General features: G+C 39.7%; 2 protein-coding genes across 2 annotated transcripts in view; one reads left to right on the top strand and one right to left on the bottom strand.

Moving 5' to 3' along the window:
* SARNP (SAP domain containing ribonucleoprotein) overlaps positions 1 to 21,470 on the bottom strand; it is a 48,164-nt gene extending 26,694 nt beyond the window's left edge. Inside the window, exons 1-8 of the mRNA XM_068971182.1 lie at positions 21,420 to 21,470; positions 12,384 to 12,483; positions 10,766 to 10,812; positions 10,472 to 10,539; positions 4,554 to 4,605; positions 3,619 to 3,692; positions 3,149 to 3,177; positions 572 to 597 (exon numbers count right to left, since the gene is read on the bottom strand). Coding sequence (XP_068827283.1) covers positions 572 to 597; positions 3,149 to 3,177; positions 3,619 to 3,692; positions 4,554 to 4,605; positions 10,472 to 10,539; positions 10,766 to 10,812; positions 12,384 to 12,483; positions 21,420 to 21,455 — 432 coding nt within the window. The 5' untranslated portion in view covers positions 21,456 to 21,470. The remainder of the gene's footprint in view (positions 1 to 571; positions 598 to 3,148; positions 3,178 to 3,618; positions 3,693 to 4,553; positions 4,606 to 10,471; positions 10,540 to 10,765; positions 10,813 to 12,383; positions 12,484 to 21,419) is intronic.
* Positions 21,471 to 21,792: 322 nt separating this feature from the next.
* ORMDL2 (ORMDL sphingolipid biosynthesis regulator 2) lies at positions 21,793 to 24,692 on the top strand. Its single transcript, XM_068971202.1, has 4 exons — positions 21,793 to 21,868; positions 22,940 to 23,114; positions 23,262 to 23,413; positions 24,281 to 24,692. Exons 2-4 carry the CDS (start codon positions 22,941 to 22,943, stop codon positions 24,414 to 24,416), a joined length of 462 nt encoding a protein of 153 aa, XP_068827303.1. The 5' UTR covers positions 21,793 to 21,868; position 22,940; the 3' UTR covers positions 24,417 to 24,692.
* The last annotated feature ends 226 nt before the right edge of the window (positions 24,693 to 24,918 follow it).

Genomic DNA, 24,918 nt, shown 5'->3' with positions numbered 1-24,918 from the left:
AACATTTCACCTTCACTTTAATTATTGAACTGTAACTCCAAGAGCGAGATTTCATAAAGTAAAACATATTTCACAGCATCTGTTTGCATTTTCTAAGCATGCTGACAGGTCATAATAGTCCAGAAGACATACTATCCTAGTCTTTACTCTCTGGTATTTAACAGGTAGTGTTGAAAATGACCAGTATCTACAGACAGAACTCATAAGTTGCTTCCACAGATTCTCCTGTGGTAATTAAGAGTTAGACATTATCCAAAAGCCACTGGGTAAGGTCTAAAACTCTACCACCATAGAAGTTCTATGGATTATCCTCTAGCTAACGAAATCTATTCATTTTTTCTTAAGGGGCTGGTAGGAAGGAAGACGTTTATGACTCTGAAGATGCAAGAATTTTCCTGACCTCTCAGTACCTCAAACAATTCATTCTATTCAGAACATAAAACACTGTACTGAAAACAAGTCACCAAATTCATATGACCTGTTTCCTCTATCTGGAAAGAAGGAGGAAATCCCTAACTTAAAACTAACTGTATAGAGTTAAGGTTAAAATAAAAAAAAAACGATTTCTTACCATAGGCTTGGTGTCAGACGACAGGCCTAAAGAAAGAAATAAAAAAAGCTTTATTTTATATTCTTAGAAGTCATAAAGAAAGCTGACAGTCTTGAAATGAAGTTAGATAGGATAAAAATCATATATAGGAAAAATGTCCTTTATCTAATAAAGTTAAAGAAAAGGCAGAGATGACACATAGAGATCATATCTGCATTCACTGCCACTTGGAACATAAAATAGTACAGCCAATGTGGAGAAGTCTGGCGGTTCTTCGAAGAGTTAAACATAGAACTTACCATATGACCTAGCAATTTTACTTATATGTATATACCTCTAGAGAAATGAAAACACATAACCACATAAAAACTTGTATAGGAAAGTTCACAGCAGCATTACCCATAGTAGCCAAAAAGTGAAAACAATCCAACCGTACAGTCAACTGAGGAGCAGATAAAACACAGTACACATCAGTACAACGTCATATTACCCAACAACAAAAAGAAATCCTGAAACAGGGATAAACCTGGAATACATCATGTGAGGTGAAAGAAGCCAGTCACTCCAAGACCATGAATTGTATGATGCTATTTATATGAAGGCAAACTAACATATATAGAAAAAACTTACTGGTTGCTTGTGAGGACAGAAAAAGCAGATGAGAAAAGCTAATGGGTATGGGGTTTCTTTAGGGGGCGATGAATACGTCCTAAAATCAGACTAAGATGATAGCTGCACAACCACCTGAATATATTTTAAAAACACTGGATTATATACTTAAAGAGGATGAGTTGGATGATATATGAGTTATAGTTCAATAAAGCTGTTTAAAGAGAAAGACATATCTAGACAAAGGTGCAGAGCTACTATTATAGACAGTTAAAATTATGGCTACTTAAAGCCAATGTTCTGTCCTGAAATTATCACTTAGAAGCAAGCAGCATATTAGCCTCTAAGGCTCAAAACCTATTCTAGTCAGTAATTACTTACATGAAACTTTTCAGAATTTTAGTTTAAGCAATCTCAATACTGCAACTGGCTCCCTAACCTTCCACTGTAAATTTCAAGTATAAACTCAACTGTTGTTTTTTTTTTTTTTTTAATTTTTAAAATTCATTCATTCATTCATTTTGGCTGCACTGGGTCTTTGTTGCTGCAGTGAGTGAGCAGGTCTACTCCTCACTGAGGTAACACAGGCTTCTCCTTGCGGGGGCTTCTCTTGTAGTGGAGCACAGGCTATAGGGTGCACAGGCTCGGTAGTTGTGGCAGATGGGCTTTAGTTGCATACGGAATCTTTCTGGACCACGGATGGAACCTGTGTCCCCTGTGCTGGCAGGGGGATTCCAAACCACTGGACCACCAGGAAAGTCCTGGACTCGATTTTTACCATAACCTACGTACTAGGAACTATTTACATATTTTTATGTTCACTCATAAAATAATTATTTCCTTTTATTTTATTGGTCAACTTTCCTTTACCGGCTAAGCATTAATTTTACCTTTAGTCTTTCTTCAAATAACACCATTAAATATATCAACTTCTGCTATTCCATTACCAATCCTATGATCTCTCTCCTGATATAATGAAATGTCAGAAAATATTTTGATTTTAAAGCATGTAGCCACAATGATCAGAATTTTGCTGGTCTTTTAAAAGTCATAGTGAAACTCTACAAGATCTTTAGAGGACATTTTCTTAACAGACTTGAAACTTTTAACAGGCCACTAGGAAGTCTGTATTTTATCTGGCAAGTATATTTAAAGTCTCTCAGAATAAGTACTATGTTGTTTTTAAAAAGAGTAACTTTTTTCCCTTAATTTATTACAGATACATGTTCACTGTAAAAAATTTAAAAACTTGAGACAAGCAAAAAGAAGTCATTCTAAATTCCACCAACCAGAGACAATGAATGTTATCAACTTATTATATATCCCTCTAATCTTTTTTCCTATCCATACATGTACTTGTATTGGGATATGGGAACATACTACAAATATTTTATAACTTGCTTTTCCCACTTTCCTGACAAATGGAACAGATACAACTTTAAACAGTATTATTTTAAACATCTTCATGGTCTTCTAACTGTACTATGGTACACATTTACTTAACCAGTTCTCTATTGTATACTACATTGTTTCCAGTTATTGATCACTATAAATAATACAGTGATATAATGCTTGTGGCTAAATCTTTAAGCATAACCAAGATTACTTCCTTGAAAATTCTTAAAAGATAAAAGATACTTTTTCCTCTTGCCACTCATACTAGGTAATACAACACTGGACGGGTACATAATAATTATATGCTGATTTGAGACACCAGAATAAAGCTGGTACTAGAATCTTCTCTGAACATATCCAAGAAAAGGAAAACAAACGTTGGTACTGCTTCTTATTCTCTCAAACTTTAGTACCTTCTCTAAATTGCCCGGAAAGGCTTGAAAATGGCTTTACCTAAACCAAAAAGGTGAATATAACAACCTCTTAAAGGCTGCCAGAGCTAGTAAGTTTACCTTCATTTGGAGAAATAAAATCTGTTGTGCCAAAAAAGTAAAAATATAAAGATGACTTTTTCAGAAGACTCTATATTCTTACCTTTTGATGGAACTGGAGAAATCCCAAATCTGTACAAAGAAAAACAAGCTAAATTTTAGGAAGCTGTTCACACTCCTGGTTTGTATCCGTGTCAAGTGTACATATGGCACTTCTTGCTTGTGATCTCAAGCCTTGCAATCATTAGCTAATTCTAACAACTCCATGAAAGAGGTTCAGTTGACTCTCTTTCTCACCAAGAGTCCAGAGAATTAACTAAAATGTAGCCTTATCAGAACTGGGAGTAACACTCAGTTCCTGTCTTTTTCGTATTACAAAACCCCTGCTTGTTAATAAAACCCAATCTACAGCTACTACATCCAGTCAATAGACATGTTCTGAACAGAGCCAAGAGAGCCTTTATTTTCAGCAATGCCTCTATTCTACTTAAAATAAACTATACTTAAAACCTACCGGACCCCCTCACCTTAATATTATCACTATCTCAGATCTAAATAGCTGGGAACACTCACCTAGCTGCCCGCGCAGCTTTCTTACTCTCCAAACTCACAGGTACATTGAATCGTTCAGCTCTCTTCTGCATCCTCTAAGGGATAACAGACAAAAGAAAGGGCAGAGAAAAATTCAATTCCTGGTTTCGTTCTTTTAAGAGAAAAGTCACTTAGAGATGTGTATCTTTAGAACATCAGGAGTAATTTCTTAAGGTCTAAACTGAGTTATACTGACAATCATAGACGATATCAGGTTGTATCCATCCCAGGGCTTAACTCAACAGCCCTTTCCAGAAAGCAAACACAAAAAGACTATTATTACATCATGTCCTCAAAAACAAAAGAGAAGGAATAAAATAAGACCCACATTCTACATCAAGCCAAGAAGACAAAAGCTGTGTTTAGTTGACCTTTGAAAATGGATCAAAGGAACAGCTTGGTTCCAACACTAGTTGTGTACTCTCTCAGTTAGAAATGAGATACAAAAAAAAAAAAAAACCAGAAATGAAGCGGCATTGTCCTATGCCATCTCTACTTTAAACATACAAAAAAGCCCACAGATCTTGACTGGAACCTAATTTCAGAGATTCTGATACAGAATCCAGAGAAATTTCTATCTCATCAGCTAGCTAGTAGTAACTGGTGAGTGACATCTTTCCTTTTAACTTTTCATCTCTTTCAAGGTACGATCCTCTCAAACTCTAATCCCAGGTTATAAGCATCTTAAAAAGAGTTACCACTAAGACCAGAATACTATACAAAAGATTAGGGCTTCAAAGGCAACTATGCCAGCCCAAATATATTCCCAAGTGTAGCTGGCGTAAAAATGTATCACTACCTAAATCTGTCAATAGTGATTTTCTGCCTATGAGTAAGTATTGTGAAGTGATGACACAGATAGAATAAAGGGTAAAAAACAGAAATATATAGACTGCTCTTCTGAAACAATGACCTACCTCAGTCTGTGGTATTTCAGATGTAATTTTTACCACTTTTTTCTCTGCTGCCCTGGAAAAGAGATTTTCAAAATCAAAAAACTGATATTCTAAAACCGAAACCTTAGAATTGTCTAAGAATTCACCTGAATCATGTTCTCTGTCCCATCTCTCTCTGACACCCTTCAGACCAAAAAAGCATGAAGCCCATCAGATTTTTCAGTTCCTTGTACTGTCATCTATTCATAAAAAAGTTCAAATAACAGACTAAGTTACATTACTATAAGAAAGCAACCAGAAAATAACTGTGGTTAAATACACTGAGCTGAGGGAAATGTTCAAAGGACACTGGAAATCATTTCATTTACTTTTAGGAACTTTAAATGTACTTCTGGACTAATGACTATTCCTCCAACCCTTATTTAAATACCAGCTCTCAATTTTCATCACAATTAATGAGTGCTCTACAAGGTCTGGTTTCCTTCTTTTACAAATCTCTTATATCTCCCATGGGACCATAGCTCCAGCTGGAAAAGTCAAAGTGCGACAAATAAAAATGCCAAAGGGAGTGGCAAGAAAAAAAGGCTAAGGGAAGTTTGAATTAGGAAAACACGCTAAGTTACTAGTCAAAAGGTTTAAGAGAAAACAAAAGCGGAGGGACCAGAGGGGTGGGAGACAAAGTTCGGAAGTACCCAGGATAAATGGAAGGGCATTAACCCTCCACCAAACAACTCTCATAAAACTGTGGGTCATAACCAGTCTCATTAAGGTCCCTTGTTTAGAGACATGGGCGGCCTTTGTTCCAATATCCCGGACACTTTTCCCATTTGATGCCCTGAAAGGTAGTAATGGTTTAATGGCATTTTCAGAGGAAGCAATTCTGGAACAGGAACTTACTCTCTGCTCCATCCTTTTGTTGAAGGTCCCTGGACTGACAGATAAGCAATGGGAGCCCCCTGCTGACCATAACTAAGTCCTGCAATATTTAATTGCCCTGGTTTCAGAGGAGGAGGGGTGGGGAAAAAAAAAAAAACCAAACTAGAAACAGAGGTTATCTTTTTGGAGAATATCAAGGGAAGACAAAGTGAGGAGATCTCCTTTTGAATGTTTAAAGGATTTTTTAAAAGAAATTTCTGATTTTTTTCCATTTCCTAATCATCTTTCCTTCCCCAACCCTCTCATTTTCTTCAGGCTGAAAAGGATATGGAAGTTAAATGTTTTATTTGAAGTCCAATGCCATTAAAATAGCAGTCCTCTTCACCAAACCTCAGGCTAATGACTTCCTCCACATTCCCATCAGTACACCTCATGGCAAAAAGGGAACCTGAGAGGACACTTCCTTCAGATCGGTTCCAACTCCCTAAGGTACAATTAAGCTCAAGCAATAAATACACATCATACTCTGAGACTCAAGTGAAATCTCATCTCTTCACTGAGAAGTTTCTCTCCTATTCACAGTCATACACAAAACATTCTCCAAACTACAGGGACCCCGAATCTTTCTGTACATACTTTAGTCTAACCACTACTATCCCTCTACAAGCAAAAAGACAACCTCTCCCACAGAGTCAATTTCCTTGTTCAGAAATTCACTGATAAAATTAAAGCCCTCTATACCAAGAGAATATTTTACATATTATAAAGATAACTACAAATTCTCAAACTTCACTGTTTTTAACCTACACTGGCTAATTATATCACTGTATTTACTTCACCTTCCTTCTTGCCCTCAGTTCAGTCACTCAGTTGTGTCCAGCTCTTTGCGACCCCATGAACTGCAGCACGCCAGGCTTCCCTGTCCATCATCAACTCCCAGAGCTTGCTCAAACTCATGTCCATTGAGTCGGTGATGCCATTCAACCATCTTATCCTTTGTCATCCCCTTCTCCTCCTGCTTTAAATCTTTCCCAGCACTAGGGTCTTTTCCAACGAATCAGTTCTTCACATCAGGTGGCCAAAATATTGGAGCTTCAGCTTCAGCATCAATCCTTCCAATTCAGGACTGATTTTCTTCAGGATTGACTGGTTTGATCTTCCTGCAGTCCAAGGGACTCTCAAGTCTTCTCCAACACCACAGTTCAAAAGCATCAATTCTTTGCTCAGTTTTCTTTACAGTCCAACTCTCACATCTACACGACTACCGGAAAAACTATAGCTTTGACTAGACAGACATTTGTCAGCAATGTCTCTTCTTTTTAATATGCTGCAAAGTCTGTCACTGTTTCCACTGTTTCCCCATCTACTTGCCATGAAGTGATGGGACCAGATGCCATATCTTCATTTTTTGAATACTGAATTTTAAGCCAGTTTTTTCACCCTCCTCTTTCACTTTCACCAAGAGGCTCTTTAGTTCCTCTTCACTCTCTGCCATAAGGGCAGTATCATCTGCATATCTGAGGTTATTGATATTTTTCCTAGTAATCTTGATTCCCGCTTGTGCTTCATCCAGCCCAGCATGTCACATGATGTACTCTGCATATAAAGGGGTGTCAAAATACAGCCTTGATGTACTCCCTTCCCAATTTGGAACTAGTCCATTGTTCTATGTCCAGGTCTAACTGTTGCTTCTCGACCTGCATACAGATTTCTCAGGAGGCAGGGAAGGTGGTCTGGTATTCCCATCTATTGAAGTATTTTCCACAGTTTGTTGTGATCCACACAGTCCAAGACTTTGGCATAGTCAATGAAGCAGTGAAGTGAAGTGAAGTGACGTCGCTCAGTCGTGCCCAACTCTTTGCAACCCCGTGGACTGTAGCTTACAAGGCTCCTCTGTCCATGGAATTTTCCAGGCAAGAGTACTGGAGTGGGTTGCCATTTCCTTCTCCAAGGGATCTTCCCAACCCAGGGATCGAACCCAGGTCTCCTGCATTGCAGGCAGACGCTTTACCGTCTGAGCCACCAGGGATGTTTTTCTGGAATTCTCTTCCTTTTTCCATGACCCAGCGGATGTTGGCAATTTGACCTCTGGTTCCTCTGCCTTTTCTAAATCCAGTTTGAACACATGCAAGTTCTCGGTTCACTGCTGAAGTCTCGCTTGGATAATTTTTCATTATCCTGCTAGTGTGTGAGATGAATGCAATTGGGCAGTAGTTCGAACATTCTTCAGCATTTCCTTTCTTTGGGACTGGAATGAAAACTGACCTTTTCCAGTCCTGTGGCCACTGCTGAGTTTTCCAAATTTGCTGGCATATTGAGTAGGATCATCTTTTAGGATCTGAAATAGCTCAACTGGAATTTCATCACCTCCACTAGTTTTGTTCATAGTGATGCTTCCTAAGGACCACTTGACTTTGCATTCTAAGATGTTTGGCTCTTGGTGGATGATCATACCATTGTGGTTATCTGGGTCACTGAGATCTTTTCTGTATAGTTCTGTGTATTCTTGCCATCTCTTCTTAGCATCTTCTGCTTCTGTTAGGTCCATACCGTTTCTGTCCTTTATTGTGCCCATTTTCGCATGAAATGTTCCCTTGGCATCTCTAATTTTCTTGAAGACATCTCTAGTCTTTCCCATTCTACCGTTTTCCTCTATTTCTTTGCACTGACCATTGATCCTTCTTGCCATGTAAGTTCCCAAAACCTCTCTATTTTAAAGCTAGCCCAGGACTCCCCTGGTGGTCCAGTGGCCAATGCAGGGAACCTGGGTCAGGGAACTAGATCCCACAAGACACAACTAAAGAGTCTGTATGCTGCAACTAAGTTCCGGTGCAGCCAAATGAATAATTTTTAAAAAAAGCTTGGAGAATCCCATGGACAGAGGTGACTGGTGGGCTATAGTCCACAGGGTCGCAAAGAGTTGGACACAACTGATAGACTAACACTTTCACTCTCAGGATGGAATTTCTGGCTCCAAGTCACCCTTTGAGGAACTGCCTCATTTTGCACTGTTTTGTGTAAAAATAAAGACATGAAGACCAAAAAAACCCAAAAGCTATCCCATTGGCCATCTTTTCAAGGCATGTTATCTAAACAAAAACCTCCTGTAATAGGCAACAACTAAATGGCTTTAGAAAGCAGTAGTATTTGACAAAATCTAATAGAACACAAAAGGAATATCCTCTCTAATACAGCAAATTCCCTGCTAGAAATGTATCCTTTGGACATACTTGCATAAATTTGAAATTAATTGTATAAGGAGGTATAGTACATGTTTTGCAATTATGAATAATCTAAATATCCATCAACAGGAGGAAACTGGTGAAATTACTATTCACTTTTAGAATAGAGTACTATTAGCTGCCAGAAATAATAAAATTCTAAGTTGTTAACAACTAAATATACGTGACGGGTTCACAGGGGTCTATATAGTATTCTCTTAACTTTTTTATAAGCTTGTACTATTGTATAACAAGTTAAAAAAACAGAGACCTACCACTTACTAGGATAATTATCCTCACTTCATACAGCTGATGTGAGGATTAGATGAGAATATATGTAAAACACTTAGAACCTTGCCTACTATTAAACTAATTTTTTTTTTTTGGCCTTGCCACACAGCATGCAGGAACTTAAGCTCCCCAACCAGAGATCAAACCCAGGCCCCTTGCAGTGGAAGCATGGAGTCTTAACCACCAGAATGCCATGGAAGTCTTTACATCTAATAATTAAATAAGGACATTATATGATGATATAGAAAGATCTCCATACGTGGGGAAAAAATCAGGAAACCAACAATATGCATCGTGTATGTACATATACATATACACACACCATATAAAATATTCCAAAAGAATATACTGAAAACATCTGGGAAGTCAGATGGAGGTACAGACAAAGGTATTTAATTTTCTTTCTTTTCTCTTTTTTTTGGGGGGACAGAGGAGCTGCACCACATGACATGTGGAATCTTAGTTCCCCAACCAGGAACTGACCTTTTGCCCCTACATTGAAAGCTCAGAGTCTTGACCACTGGACCACCAGGGAAGTCTCCTTAATTTTCAGTTTATATACTCTTCTATGTACTGTTTATGACTTTTTACAAGTATACATATTGCCCTTTATAATTGATCAGATTAATACAGCTATGAGGAGCAAAAATGTTAAAAAGGACTCAACTGCTTTTAATGTGCTGTGCATAAGATGGCCAGACATTTGTAGGGAAATTCCAAATAAAAGATGTTTATGAACAACCTTGTGCAATAATTTAAATAAATCAAGATCTACTTTTCATTAATACTTTGTCCTCCCTTCCTCCACTGTAAACCAGAAAAGAAGAGAGAATACAGTGTTACTTGAGACATAATCTCTGCCCCACACACTCCTCCCTTACAAAAGTCCACATATGCAGAAAATCTGCACGATTCTCTACACAGAAAGAGAATCATCTATCATGGTGATACAATAAGGCTAAGAGAAATAAACTTTTCATGGACTGAAGTCTCTTGGTCCTAATTATTTATTACATAACCCAAAGACAACTTACTTTCCTTCAGTGGGACAATGTAGTTGAAATGAACTAGACTTTTCTAAAAATGTATGATCTAATAAGAAAAGCCAACAAGAATATTTAAGAAGTAAACAGAGTGAAACACTAAAAAATCCAGCACCATCTGCACTGTATTCATTATTAAAAAGGGATAGTTGGAACATCCCTGGTGACACAGTGGATAAGAATCTGACTGCCAATGCAGAAGACAACAGTTCAAGCCCTGGTCTGGGAAGATTTCACATGCAGCAAAGTAACATGCCACAACTACAAAAGACCAGACACCCTAGAGCTGCAGAGCGCAACTACTGAGCCCTCGTGCTACAACTACTAAAGCCCATGCTCCTAGAGCCTACGATCCACAACAAAAGAAACCACTGCAATGAGAAGACCAAGCACTGCAAAAGAAGAGTAGAACTCCCACTCGCCACAACTAGCCAAAGTCTGCACAAAGCGGTGAAGACCCAGCAGTCATAAATAAATTAATATAAATAAACAAAAAAAGGATAGTTACACATCAACAGTTTTTTCAGGAGGTTCTTCCTCTTTGACAGGCAGTTCTAAGGGCTTTGGTTCTTCTTCCTAAAAACAAATGAAACAAGATGGTTAAAATAAATCAAGAGTAAATACCTGTCAAAAGAAAAACATGAGAACTCCGAAATGAACCACGTTTTTAGAACTTTCATTCCCCCTTTATGAGCCCCTAACAAGTCAGCATTTAAGCCCTCTAATGATTAATGCTCAGCAATGTGACCAAGGCAGTGGCACACTGCCAGGCCAGTGACTAACCTTACTCTCTCCAACTCACCTCTGTTTCATCTCCCAGTACATCTTCTTCATTTGCCTCCTCTTCAGCTAAAGAATATTAAAATATTCAGGTCAAGCCCTGCTACAAAACCATCTTGATCACTGTACTTAGGCTAAAATTATAATCTTTTTGCTTTTCCAAAACAAAATTCAATATGCTCATAAAATTTGCTCCACATGGAGAAGATAAAACTACATATTCTACCTAACATCAATAAAGAGGTTGAACGCCAGCTGGACTAAAGAACTAAACAAGATGAGGTCAAACTACAACATTAACAAAAAGCAATGTGGAAGAATTTAGTGAAGAATTTCTTAAAATAAAAAAAAAATTCCCAGAAGCAAAAGCACTATGCAAAAAACCGACTTTTCAAAACTAGGAAAGGATACCACAGAAAAAAAAAATCATGAAGATATTTGTGTATAAAACCAACATGGGAATAGTCACTAGAATACAGAAGAAATGCCTGTAAACTAACAAGCAACCAATGAGAATTCCAACAGAAAAATGGGCAAAGGAGAAACCCAAAGAACCATAAGCAAAAGAAATGTTTAAACTTTTTAAGAATTGGAAGAATGTAAATTGAAACCACCAACAGATTAGGAAAAATGAGGCCAGAGTGAACCTTCATGTGCTGATAATGAGTTTTACAGAGCAATTCAGAGAAACAGTTTGGTAGTATTTAGTCATATTAAGTAAACATTTATGAATAGCTATTTACTTGCAACCCCATCACTGAGTATATACCCTAAAAGACTCTCACACAAGGATATAAGGAAATATGAAAGTAGTAGTTCAGGAGGCAATACAGAAGTCAGTCACTGAATGAACTGAAGAAAATGTGGTGAATTCTATAAATTATAGAATACAATGCAGGAATTAGAATCAACAGACCAGATGACGACACAGTCACAGTTCACACAAATACATCTTTGGAAAAAAGTGTGAGTACTTAAGAGAAAAAAGTGTGCAATAAAGGTTATGGCCTCATTGCCAACTACATAAAATTACTATAGATCAAACAACACCACATGGTTTACAACCGTAAAGACAAAAAATATGTATCAAGCACATTAGAATTGTTGACTAAGCGAATTTGGACAAAAGAAAAGGGAATAAAAAATTAAAATTAGAGAGGGATGATAGTATGCTTAAATCAAGTATTTTTATCTGTTTTAAAGTGAAATTACAGAATGTCAGAGCTAGAAGGGACCAGAGATTACCTAAGTTTATGGATTTCGAGGGTGGAAACACTGGTCTCACTTCACAGACCAGAACAAACACTCAGCCATGAAAACAGTGGCTGTCCAAAGTTACCTAGTAAATTTCTGGCACAGGAGGAATTCGACTTCGAATCATCCAATTCTCAGTCTAATGATACTTGCTTTACCATACTTCCTTTAAAATAATTAGCTGAAATAAAATTATAACGTCTTTTAAGGGGGAAAGGGGTATTTCATTATAACTACTGTTTTAGATAACAAGAGTTTTCTTGATAGAGTTAATTAAAATCTTACATCATCAAAAACCCAAAGGAAAAAAAGAAATCTTCTGTATGGCAGAGCCTAAAAATTAATCTCCTCACTCACATCACTCTTTGGCTCCACAGGGAACTCACCATGCTCTTCAAGATATGCCTGGAGCCTGTTGATGAGATCTTGTTTTATTCCCTTGGTCTCCAAACCACGAGCAAGACACTCCTGCTTTAGTTCAGCAAGCTGAGAAAAAAGAATAAAGCTTTTCCTTAATTTACAGAATGAACCTGGTGGGGGGAAAAAAAAAAGTAACTCTTACAAGAAAGAAAAAGAAAAGAAAGTTCACCCCATAACTACTGCTCTTAATCCCACCAAGCTTTTAGGTCCACAAGATGATTCACTTTCCCTCAACAACACTCAATATGCAAGAGGACTTTTCTAACAGATGGTGAAGAATAACCCTGCTTTAATAAAATTGTTATCTATTCATACATCTATTTATTATATAAATCTTTAGCTGTATCTGAGCGGAGGGTATTTTTTTTCCCCAATTACTATACTAGTTCATACAAGGAAAGAATGAATCTTTAAGTAGAATATATAATTATCTAAAAGCAGATTCTCCTTACTATTATCCCAGATTCTTTACTTCAAGCTACTATATACATGCATACAAGCCTGATCACCACAGGATTAGGTAGATATGTTAGCTAGCTTAATTCAACAATGAATCACTTAAAGGATCTTTGCCAAAATGGAAAAAAATATGTAATGGCATGCCACAGAGTTCTGCTGAAGATTTTTAAATAAGTAATTTGACTAAAGATCTACTAGGCATGCTTACAACTTTGCAGACACCAGGAGAAGAACTGGTAAATTACTGACAGAACTAAAGCTGGGGGTGTCAGGGGGTGTTGCTGGCTCTTCAGGGAAAACAATGATCCAAAATGAAGATTCAATTTAGAAGAAATAAGGTATACCTATAAAGTACTACACTTATATTCAAAACTTTATTAAATTTATTATATTCAAAACATCATTAACAAAAACAACAACAACAGATGAACAAGATCTGGCCCAACAGTAACTCAAAGGATAAGACCTCAGTCAGGGTTTTAGAAAGACTATAAGCACAAAAAGGGTTAACTACCTTTTGTACTTTGGTAGTTTGCTACCAAAGTAATTCTAGGTTAAAGGTAACTTCAAAAATAGGATCTATATTAAATAATGTAATAGCCTTACTGGGCTCTTTATTATCATTTTAAGGCACATAATGACATGCTGATCCAAGGAGAACAACAAAGAAAAAGGAAGGTTTTAAAAATCCTATATGCAGATCAGTGAACAAACAGGTATGTGTCCTGGAAGACTTTACTAGTTTTGAAGTACAGATCTAAGACCAACCAGTAGAAATTAGAAAGCAGATTCCTATAAAAGAAAGAATGTTGTAACTAAGGAACTATGCTGGTCATCTCTAAAAGGTTTTCAACCAAGGAAGCATTTGGAAATGGAGAGGGGAGCTTTTTTTCTGATTGGGTATTCAGTGAGTAGGACAGGTAGGCAGGGAGGGATACAACATGGAAAACTGTTCTGCTCAAGCCAACAGCTCCCTCTACTGAGAAACACAGTAGGCCCATTAAAAGCATGGAGCATAACAAAGCGTAACAAGGCATCTGAAGTAAGACTACACCAGGTTCAAACTCCAGCTTTAGCACTTACATCTGTGTAGCCTAGGTGAGTAACGCAACCACTCTGTGCCTCAGTTTCCCATGAAATGGGGATAATGTAACAGTACCTGCAGCATAGCGCTGTTACAAAGATTAAACCAGTAAATATCTGTAAAGCATTTACAATAGTGCTTAGCAGCTAGTAAGTGTTAGAAACTGGTTGAAGAGTTAGACAAGATTAGACAGAATCACTGTTTCTCTGATTTCTGAATTTCACAGATCAATATATTTTTAAATAGGTAGAGAGACAGGGCTGCCAACTTTTTATAGCATTCCAGGTTGTGGACCAACACTTTTGTAAACAAATCAATTACGAGAAAATCGGTCATACATTTGGTATGTAGCAGTGATGTCAAACTGCTATAAAAGTTTCTAAAAGCTTACTTTCTTTTTTTAAATTTATCTCATCATTAACCAGTAACAGTTCATGGATGAGCACTGACCTACAAATAATACAGTGAATAGGACTAATCTAGAATCTAGATTCTAAGTGATCTCTAAGGTCCGTTTCTTAAGAATCTAGATCTTTCCCATGGTGGCACTTTATTTTTTTTTCAGTTACTGTGTGTGTATTTAAAGGGTACTGGGTGTTTGTTTATAACACAATACAATTTCTTTACTTTCTGTAACTCCTAATCTTCCTTTTTTCTTCTCCTCCTCTAAGTAACATTAAGGGAAAAGGAATGTAAATATTCAGGCAATTCAAATTTCAACTTTCTAACAGAGCTGTTCCTCCCTTCTCCTTCCTTCCCCAAATTGTGTGTAGATACAGACAGAAGTTTACAAAATCTTTCAGGTAACAGGGAAAGATAGTCAGTGATAGATTCTGCACAGGATGCTGATCTAGCAGACCTGAAGCAGACAGACTGGTACAACTGGTTGTTTAGCATGGACAGCATCCACCACTGCTAACCACTGACCTTGCTACTGCTGTTGAAATCTCAGCCCCCAACTGGCTCTCATTCCCTAACCTCAGGTCTTTGGCTCATTCAGCAGTCTTCTCAGCACCTCCATGTCCCCTTCTCTAGTCAAATGAGAATGTTACATACATTTTTACACACTGTTGCATCACTTTATTATTATATTGTGGGTTCCCCTCCAAAAGGGAAATTGCTGAGTGAAAACAGAATAGCTGAAAATAAAGTCATTTCACACATTTCATTTTGGCACAATTACATTAGTAGTAGAACAAAACCCTTTTAAAACCTCAAATATGGACCTATAATGTCAAATCTTACCCTTTTTATATGCATCTGACTTTAAAATGTTTTAAAAGAATGTATTTAAAAACCAAGATATATTGAGTGAATTGTACAGCATGTGAATTGTGCCTCAATAAGACTATTAAGAAAAAACAATTTATGGAATACTGTACGTAAGATACTAACATTAATGTAAAAAAAAAAACATGCATACACATAACAGTCATACAATGTTTATACAGAAGATGCCTGGGCAAGAAACAGATAAAACACCAGCTGGATCTCAGAAGAAACCTGAGGACAGGTAGGAGAGAAACCTTTTACCATATACCCTTTTTACATCTTTAAAATTGTGAAGTTGAATATGAATTACCTATTCAAAAACTAAATTTGGGACTTCCCTGCTGGTCTTGTGGTTAAAACTCTCAGGTCCCAATGCAGGGGGCCCAGGTTCGATCCCTGGTCAGGGAACTAGATCCCACATGCTGCAACTAAGACCCAGTGCAGCCAAATAAGTGAATTTAAAAAAAAAACCCCACTAAATTTCCAGTCTCAATCCTAAAATCTTATTTCTCAGTATTAATAAGGCATTTTTCACGCTACCTATCCAACCAGCAGGGAAAGGACTGACTGATCAACTAACGACACAATACATTTAACATTAATCCCCATTCATTGCCCTGTGATTTCTACTAATTTACTCATCTTGAATTTTGATTCAAATATTGTTCACCTGTTATCTCTCTCAACTTGGTTTATAAACCTTCAAGGACAGAAGCATTTTATATAATTTATAACATTCCATATGATAGGAATTAAATTTCAAGTATTAATACATGCCAAACAAAAGGCTAAGTCTTTTGAACATCATTTCCTCATTTAATCCTCACAACATCTATGTGGTTGATTTTATTATTACATTTCATAAATTAAGAAAACAAAGCTTAAAGAAACTCAGTAATTTGCTTAAAAAAAAAAAAATCACCCAGCCAGAAAATAGTGAAGCCAATAGCCAGCTCAGATCTCTCTGATTTAAGACCAATTTTAAGTATCAATATGAAGGATGGCTTTCATGGGCACACTCTCTCTTACCTTTCCTCCTCACTCTTTGCTAGCTCTTCTTCCACCCAATCTTGTAAATACAGATATCCACTAAGATGACTTTGGCCTCCTTATCCTTCCACTTGTATCAAAGGCTTTTTCACTTCCCAGAATCCAATCATTGGCAAATCCTGTCAGCACTTCCTTCAAAACAGACACAGAATCTAATCGCTTGTCTTTCTTTCATACAAACTATTGTCAACTCTTCAGCCCTTGAACCTCATTACAGTTTATTCTCAACAAGGTAGTCAGAGTGATCTTTTTGACAATTTAAGTCAAGAACATGTCTCTCCTCTATTCAAAAATCCTCCACTGGTTTCCTATCTCATTAAGGTAAGCCAGAGTCCTAATGATCACCTCTAATACTTTGTACAAGGGTCACGCTTTCATTTACTTCAAGACTTTGCTTAAACATCACCTTCTCAATGAGGTCTTCCCCTCAGTCGCCCTATTTAAAATTATAATACCTTTCTCTTTTCACAGTTCCTCCTATTTCTATTTTTCACTACAAATTTTATTGCTATTTGACATACTATATATTTCACTTGTTTACTGCGCCTCCCTGTAGTAAAATATAAGCTCCAAAAATTTATATATAGAGAGAAATATTTTAATAAATCCCACACCTTTATTTTCAGCTCTTAGCTCCTGAGCAAAGACCCATATTTCCAAATGATTACAAGATATCTCCAAATGAGTATCTCAAAGACATTTATCATTTATGCCCCAAACTGAACTTCATCTTCTCTCCTGCACAAAACTGGCTTCTTCTCCTCCCAACTTAGACTAAAGGTATCACTACTTGGAGTCACCTTTCATTCCTCTCACATTTAACTGATCTAAAAATACTTCTAATTTTATATCCAAAATTTCAAATTCATTCCTACTTTTGAAGCCACTGCCAATAAGTACCCACTGTGTATCAAGCATTATCTTATCAGATACAGGAAAATAATCATAAGCAAAACAAAGAGTTCTTGCCCACATGGAGCTTAGAATCTAGTAGGGAAACAAGGCAAGCAATGATCATACACGTAATATTTAACTGATTCTAAAAAAAGTACAGGGTCCTATAAAAGCATTTAAAAAGTGGTCTGACTGTGTGTGTAGATGAATGTAACCCATCCTACCTAAGGGTTCATTGGATAAATGATGTTTGACTGATATCTGAAGGGAAACTAACAGTTAATTAAACAAAGGCCAACCAGTCCATTCTAAAGGAGATCAGTCCTGGGTGTTCTTTGGAAGGAATGATGCTAAAGCTGAAACTCCAGTACTTTGGCCACCTCATGCGAAGACCTGACTCACTGGAAAAGACTCTGATGCTGGGAGGGATTGGGGGCAGGAGGAAAAGGGGATGACAGAGGATGAGATGGCTGGATGGCATCACTGACTTGACGGACATGGATTTGGGTGAACTCCGGGAGTTGGTGATGGACAGGGAAGCCTGGCATGCTGCGATTCATGGGGTCGCAAAGAGTCAGACATGAATGAGCAACTGAAAGTGAAAGTGAAGTCGCTCAGTAGTGTCTGACTCTTTGCGACCCCATAGACTGTAGCCTACCAGGCTCCTCTGTCCGTGGGATTTCCCAGGCAACAGTACTGGAGTGGATTGCCATTTCCTTCTCCAGGGGATCTTCCCAACCCAGGGCTCGAACCCAGGTCTCCCACATTGTAGACAGATGCTTTATCTTCTGAGCCACCAGGGAAGTCCTGAGTGACTGAACTGAACTGAACTGATGGGGGTGGCAAGAGCAATGCAACCAAAAGCATGTATAAAGGTTATGAGTACTAAGGTATGGAGAAGCAGTCATGCACAGCAATTTAGAACAGGAATTCTGGAGACAGACCGCCTGGATTTGAGCCACCACTTACTAGGTACATGACCTAGGACAAGTTATCCAATCTCTTTGAGCTTCCATTTTTTTCTCATTTTTTGTTTCCTTCAGGCTAAGCCACAAGGCATGTGGGATCTTAGTTCCCCAACCAGAGAGCGAACCTCAGCCCCCTAAAACTGAAGCATGGAGTCTTAACCACCGGACCACCAGGGAAGTCTCCATTTTTTCTCATTTTCAATAGGGACAACACAGGCATTTACCTTACTGCCTTAGGATTATAGTGAGAAATCAACTTTTGTGTACAAACTGATTTGACCAGTGTCTGCCACATAGTAAATGTTAGCAGTTAATGAACAGCCACTCTGATAAGTGAAATAAAGTCACTAGCTGGAATTTGAGAAACTAAACTAGATACTGGCAGGGATATAATTAAAAGGTTCTAAGCAGGGGAGTGACTACTATAATAAAAATCTAACTGGTGAAATTTCTTCCCCTCCAGGCTCCATCCTTCTTACTGCCAAAAGAACACAAACTGGGAAATTCCTAGCAGTCCAGTGTAGGACTCTGTGCTTTCATTGCAGAGTGCCTGGGGTTCCATCCCAGGCCTGGGAACTAGGATCCCACAAGCCAAAGAAAAGTGGCAAAGAAAAAAATAAAAAAACTCATCACATCAGCTCCTCCTTTCAAATTTTCAAAGGTTCCCCACTTTCTGCCTGTATGACAAAAACCAAACACCTTACACAACTTAGAAGTCCTTTTCAGTATCACTCCAATACACCTCCAGTCACACAGTTCACCTACTTTCCTTTTCCAAATGATCTTCAACCACCAACACAAATGTACTTTATGCTTCACTATTACAAATGTCTCACTGTTTTCTTTATCCACCCTTCTAGTTCTCTCATCTGTAGTCCGTTTTCTCACAACTGACTGGAAATCTGGTACTATAACAATTCAAGGCATTTTTCACCCACAATTCAGTCTCTTTCCAACTGCGTTGGAATGACTCCATTTCTACAAAACCTTCACAAATTTGCAGTTGATGTGGCTTTACATTATCAATTCAGATAGATATTTTTCATTCCTACTTCAAAGCTTGCTTCTTTCCTCTGAGACCCCACACTATAGCCCCAAATTCCTTTTATAAAAATGGAAAGGCTTTTAAAAAAAAAAAAAGAGAGATAAACCCTAGGTCAACCCAAAAGTAAGGATCACTCCATGATGAACAGTAGGATCAATCCATGATCAACAGTGGAACCAAACATTAACTGTCTTGGAAGTCAGAATTAAAGGCATGAGTTCTTAACCAGAAGTCCATGGACTCCTCAGGGCTCCAAGGTAATTTTATGAAGCCCCTCAAATTGCATGCAAAGTCATGTGTACATGCCTTTTTCTGGGGAGAGGTCCATACCTTTCATCAGAGTTTCAAAGATATCTGTGACCTCCAAAAGGTTAAGAAGTGCTCTAGAGAAAAAGCAAAGACAAGCAAATATGATTAAAAGAGTGAATCCTTTTTAGGCTATTAGGACTGCCTCATGCTCTCTAAGACTATAATAACCTGAAATCAGATCAGCGGACATTATCCAATCAAAACCGGATTTAACCTGGAACTGACATACAGATTTTTATGGAAGGTGGAACTCCATAAACCAAAACAAAACCTATTAAGGCAAGTCACAAGGCTAGTGACTTACTCGAGGGGTTTCAAAAAATGGAACTAATATAGGAAGAAAACATTAGATCTTATATTCATATTTCCTTTTTATTCCATTCAAAAATTCCTTTTCTGTGTTTCTTTTATAACATACAAACAGTAGTTTGTAGTATACAACATATACTAGTACTAATTTTGGAGAAGGAAATGGCAATCCACTCCAGGACTATTGCCTGGAAAATCCCATGGACAGAGGAGCCTGGTAGACTACAGTCCATGGGGTCGCAAAGAGTCGGACACGACTGAGCGACTTCACTTCACAGTACTAATTTACAAGTTAATATACATATAATGGAAGTAGCTGCTCAATTTTTTACTTGTTATTCTCTTAGCAGAGGACTGATACAATCTACTCATTTCGGTACCAAGTTAACAGTAACTCCATGTTAACACAAAATCCCCCTAGTACAGCTTAGATTCCATGAGTAAGAAACCTATCAACTTTCACTGAAAGTCTAACTGGTGTCAACTAATGTGATTAAGAGGACCTCTCTCTCTTTACTCTTACTCTCCTTACACTTTTTTTTTTCAAGCTCATCAGACTTTAAAGAATCAGTTTTCAGCGTGGGTCAAATCAACCTGGTTTGTCAAAGGTTCCCAGGACGTGAACAAAACATGACTGAAAAATGATGGGAAAACTACCTGTCAAACCACAAATGGACAACTTGAGATACACTTAATTTACTCCCCCCCCCAAAAAAAACAAACCCATCGTTTTCTTCCAAAAAAATAATCTAAATATGAAAAGGCTCTCAAGATTCCCAAGACACAACTTAAAACCTCTTCTGTGATTGAGTGTCACCCAGTGGTGAGACCAAGAGATGCAGGGTCTACCCACGAAATGAAATGGGACAAGAGGTAACCCTAACCTTGGAAACGTTTTCCCAAAATATTACAGTTTTGAGTGACTTGTCTCTGGGGTGGTGGGGCGCAGGGTAGGGGGAAGGCTGGTAGGTGGAGAACCGCGTTGAGAGAACTCGAAAACTTTTCAATCTGGGGTATCTGTGCCTTCACTACCTCTTAAAGTCTCCTAAAGCCCAGGCCTCTAAGGGGAGGCCTCTCCTCGGGTTTCCAAATTTGCCCCGGGGGCGTCACTCCATCTAAAAAAGGCGGACGGAAGCATTTTCCGGATCAAGTCTGAGACCTAGACAGACAGAAATAAACGAAGCTGCCATCCTTTGCTACCGGGAATCTCCACTTTGGACAACAGACAGGAAAGCACAAACCCAGGGGAAAAAAAGGGGTCCCGGGCTCCGCACGGGGCCAAGAGGAGGGGACCACTGACGTAATGCAGTTTGACGAGAAACAAGAAGAGAGTAGAACAGGTTGAAGGCACTTCCACAAACCGGTAGAGAGGTGACGGACGACACCACAGTGGAGGAAGGTGCTAAATAACAAGTAAGGATACAGTAAAACCGTGAGGAGAAATGGGAAAAGAGAAAAGACGTAGTGGGGGAAGAAGGGCGGCACAAAAGAACAGAACTAAGGCCAGAGCCAGAAAATGGAGTAGAAGAACCTTCAAGGAAAAGCCGCCAACCCGCCAGCAAAATTTAGTCTCCGGAAAAGTCCGACCCGGCCCTTCCCCACCTCACGGTACCTTCAGCTTATGAAGCTCCACCGTCTCAGTCGCCATCTTGTTACCCCTCCACTCCGCCAGGCCCCCACCCGCTGCCTCCACCTCCGGGAGCTCCCGCCTCGGCGCCTACAGCCACGGCCGGCCAATCGTTGGAGCTCTTACTCCCGCCTCTTACTATCAACTCTTTCCATTAGTCAATAGCTGGCGTCGCCCTCTCTCCTCCAAGCGGCTTTCCCCACCTCTCTCAAAAGGTGGGACCTGGAGAAGGGCGGGTTCGGCACCTTCCGAACGACGGAAATAGTGACCAATTGTGCGTCCCCGCGGCGGATCGCCAGCCAATGGGTGGTGGCGGCGCTGACCTTGCTCCACCAATAGGGAGAGCGCAGATGGGCGGGGAGGCTGCTTCCTGGAGACCGCAGGTGTAGAAGCAAGCGCCGCGCCCTGACCCGGACGGCTTCCGAAGCTGACAGGTAGGTTTACCGGGAGACTGGGAAGGGGTCCTTAGAAAAATGGTGAGAGGCGAACGAGCAGGGTGGGTGAAGCGGCGGCGAGCAACAGACCGAAAGAGGAGCGCTGAAGACAACCCTAAGGGAAGACGATGAAGGAGAGGGGGCCTGGGAGGAGCAAGGGGGCGAGTTCAAATCATTTCTGAGGTTTAGGGAATTTTAGGTAGAGAGCGGGCCAGATCTGCTTCCTAAACCGCCGTCATCAACTTAAGGGCAAGCACGATTTTAAAAGGACTAAGTTCAGACGATCAGAGCCGCCCTGAAGTCGGGACTAGGGCTCCACCTCTCGAGACGCTCAGTTCACGTCCCTTCCTAGTTCAGAGCAAAAGCCCTGGGCACATTCTTGCAGCTGCCTGCTTACATGCCACGGAGATGAGAGGACGGGGGAGCCCCAGAGGAAAAGGTGGGGACTAAGATAGATTGAAACCAGGAGAAGGGGACGACAGAGGATGAGATAGCTGGATGGCATCGCCGGCTCTATGGACATGAGTTTGACCAGGATGCCAGGCTTCCCTGGTGATGGACAGGGAAGCCTGGCATCCTGCAGTCCATGGGGTCCCAAAGAATTGGACACAACTGAGTGACTGAACTGACGAGTATAGATTAGAAAAGGTAGCTTTACCTCATCCTTCCTTAGTGGTTCCTTGTTTCCCATGACCCTCTTCTGTAATTTTGGGTGTACCTAATGTCTTCCTGGTTCCTTATTAACTTCTTAAGGATAGTGAGATACTTCTGTTACCCTTGCTCCTTGAGGTGCGCCAAGCCTATGCTTACTCCTTCAAGTTACAGCTTAAGTGTAAGGATCAGAAGAAAGATTATCATGTCTCTAACATATAGAATGAGTTCTCATCTTGCCTTCTAAAATTTTTCCCCCAAGTCTTCAGTGTTTCCTTTGTGTGTAATGGGGTAAGTTCTTTCATTCCCAATAGAGTCCGGGGGATTTGGGCTACTCAGGAGACAACTTGGAGAAACAGACTCCAAGAAGGGTGCAGAGGAAATTAAGTTGGTCTCCTGCCTGATCCCCCACTGTGGTAGGATGAATGTGGGGGTGGCTCACAGCGAAGTAAACCCCAACACTCGAGTGATGAATAGCCGGGGCATCTGGCTGGCCTACATCATCTTGGTAGGATTGCTGCATGTGGTTCTACTCAGCATCCCCTTCTTCAGCATTCCTGTTGTCTGGACACTGACCAACGTCATCCATAACTTGGTGAGCACTAAACCATGCCCTTTTACCCACCCCAGGCTTTTCCCAACCAAAAACAATTACTTGGAATTTCTGTCTTCCTTTTGGGATCTCAGCTGAGGGACTACTTTATGCCCTGGTACCTCACACGGTCCCATTTCCTCCTCCCAGGTTATGTATGTCTTCCTACATACGGTGAAAGGGACACCCTTTGAGACCCCTGACCAAGGAAAGGCTCGGCTACTGACACACTGGGAACAGATGGACTACGGGCTCCAATTTACCTCTTCCCGAAAATTCCTCAGCATCTCTCCCATTGTACTGTGAGTCCAGGGGGAAACGGGAGATGCTTCAAAAGCCAGGTACAGAGGTCCACAGGGAACCTTTAAAAACAGTGGACTTCTACTCACCTAGACCCTGTGAAGATACATTAGCTCTAAATCTAGTGAGAACAGTAAAAAGTAGAAGACAGTAAGCAAGCATTACTTGCTGCCTCCTTGATGGTAGGAGAATGGAGAAAGGGCTGCTGCTGCTAAGTCGCTTCAGTTGTGTCCAACTCTGTGCTACCCCATAGACGGCAGCCCACCAGGCTCCCCCGTCCCTGGGATTCTCCAGGCAACGACACTGGAGTGGATTGCCATTTCCTTCCCCAATGCAGGAAAGTGAAAAGTGAAAGTGAAGTCGCTCAGTCGTGCCTGACTCGTAGCGACCCCATGGACTGCAGCCCACCAGGCTCCTCCATCCATGGGATTTTCCAGGCAAGAGTACTGGAGTGGGTTGCCATTGCCTTCTCTGGGAGAAGGGACTAAAAAAAGATAAAACAAGTGAAACAAGTTATTTTACACTTCCAAAGAAGTGAATAAAGGCAGAACTGATGTAAATCTGTGAGAAGTGGTAGCAAAAAGGATTCTAACAGTCACACAGGCTAAAACTGCTTCAGCTGTCATTTGCCACCTGTCATTAACAATTTTTTTTTAAAAAAAGCACAGATTTATAAATCTCCAGTTAAAGGTGCTGATTATCTCCCCAACCCCAAAGTAAATATTGTTAATATAGCTGAAATATTTTTAGATATCCTAGGACTGCATGCAGTAAAACTGGTTATTTAAAATAGAAAAGAAAGTCACTGGAAAGGCCTGAATATGGATAGGGAAGGCCAACTTCATTCAACCTATTTCTTCTCTCCCCAGATACCTCCTGGCCAGCTTCTACACCAAATATGATGCTGCTCACTTCCTCATCAACACAGCCTCACTGCTTAGCGTACTGCTGCCCAAGTTGCCCCAGTTTCATGGGGTTCGTCTCTTTGGCATCAACAAATACTGAGAGATGGGGCTGGGGACATTGGAACAAAGGGCTATAACATCCCCCCTTTCTCTATACAGCCTGAGAACTATTCAACTTTCCCAAACGCCCCCACTGGAAATGCAAACTTTCACAAATTTTCATTGGAAAATGGGGTCCCCTGGGCCCAGCCCTGCTAGGAGCAGGTTTCTTTGAATCAGGAAAGACAGGTGAGGTAAGGGGCAAATCACTCTCCTATAGCAGGAAGCCATGCTTGGGCAGCTTTTTGGTTGATCAAGGTTTTCCCTATCATCCACTCCCACCACCTTCCAGCTCTGTTTTACTGTGTGTTTTCCTCATAATAAAGATAATTTTTTTCATATATGGCTACAGTTTGGTCAGCAGTAAGGGTAGGGAGATGTCTTCATAAAGCCAGAGAAGAAAGATGCAACAATGACTGACTTACAGAACTACAAAATTTCTTTAAGGTATTTTTTTATCCCCCTCCCTTGGTCCAGCAGGAGGTGCCCTTCACTCTAACACT

Source organism: Capricornis sumatraensis, chromosome 4 (genome assembly GCF_032405125.1).
Source record: "Capricornis sumatraensis isolate serow.1 chromosome 4, serow.2, whole genome shotgun sequence".
In the NCBI taxonomy this organism is placed as follows: Eukaryota; Metazoa; Chordata; class Mammalia; order Artiodactyla; family Bovidae; genus Capricornis; species Capricornis sumatraensis.
Note: the sequence above shows the minus strand (reverse complement) of the source record. Positions and strands in the feature narration are given on the sequence as shown.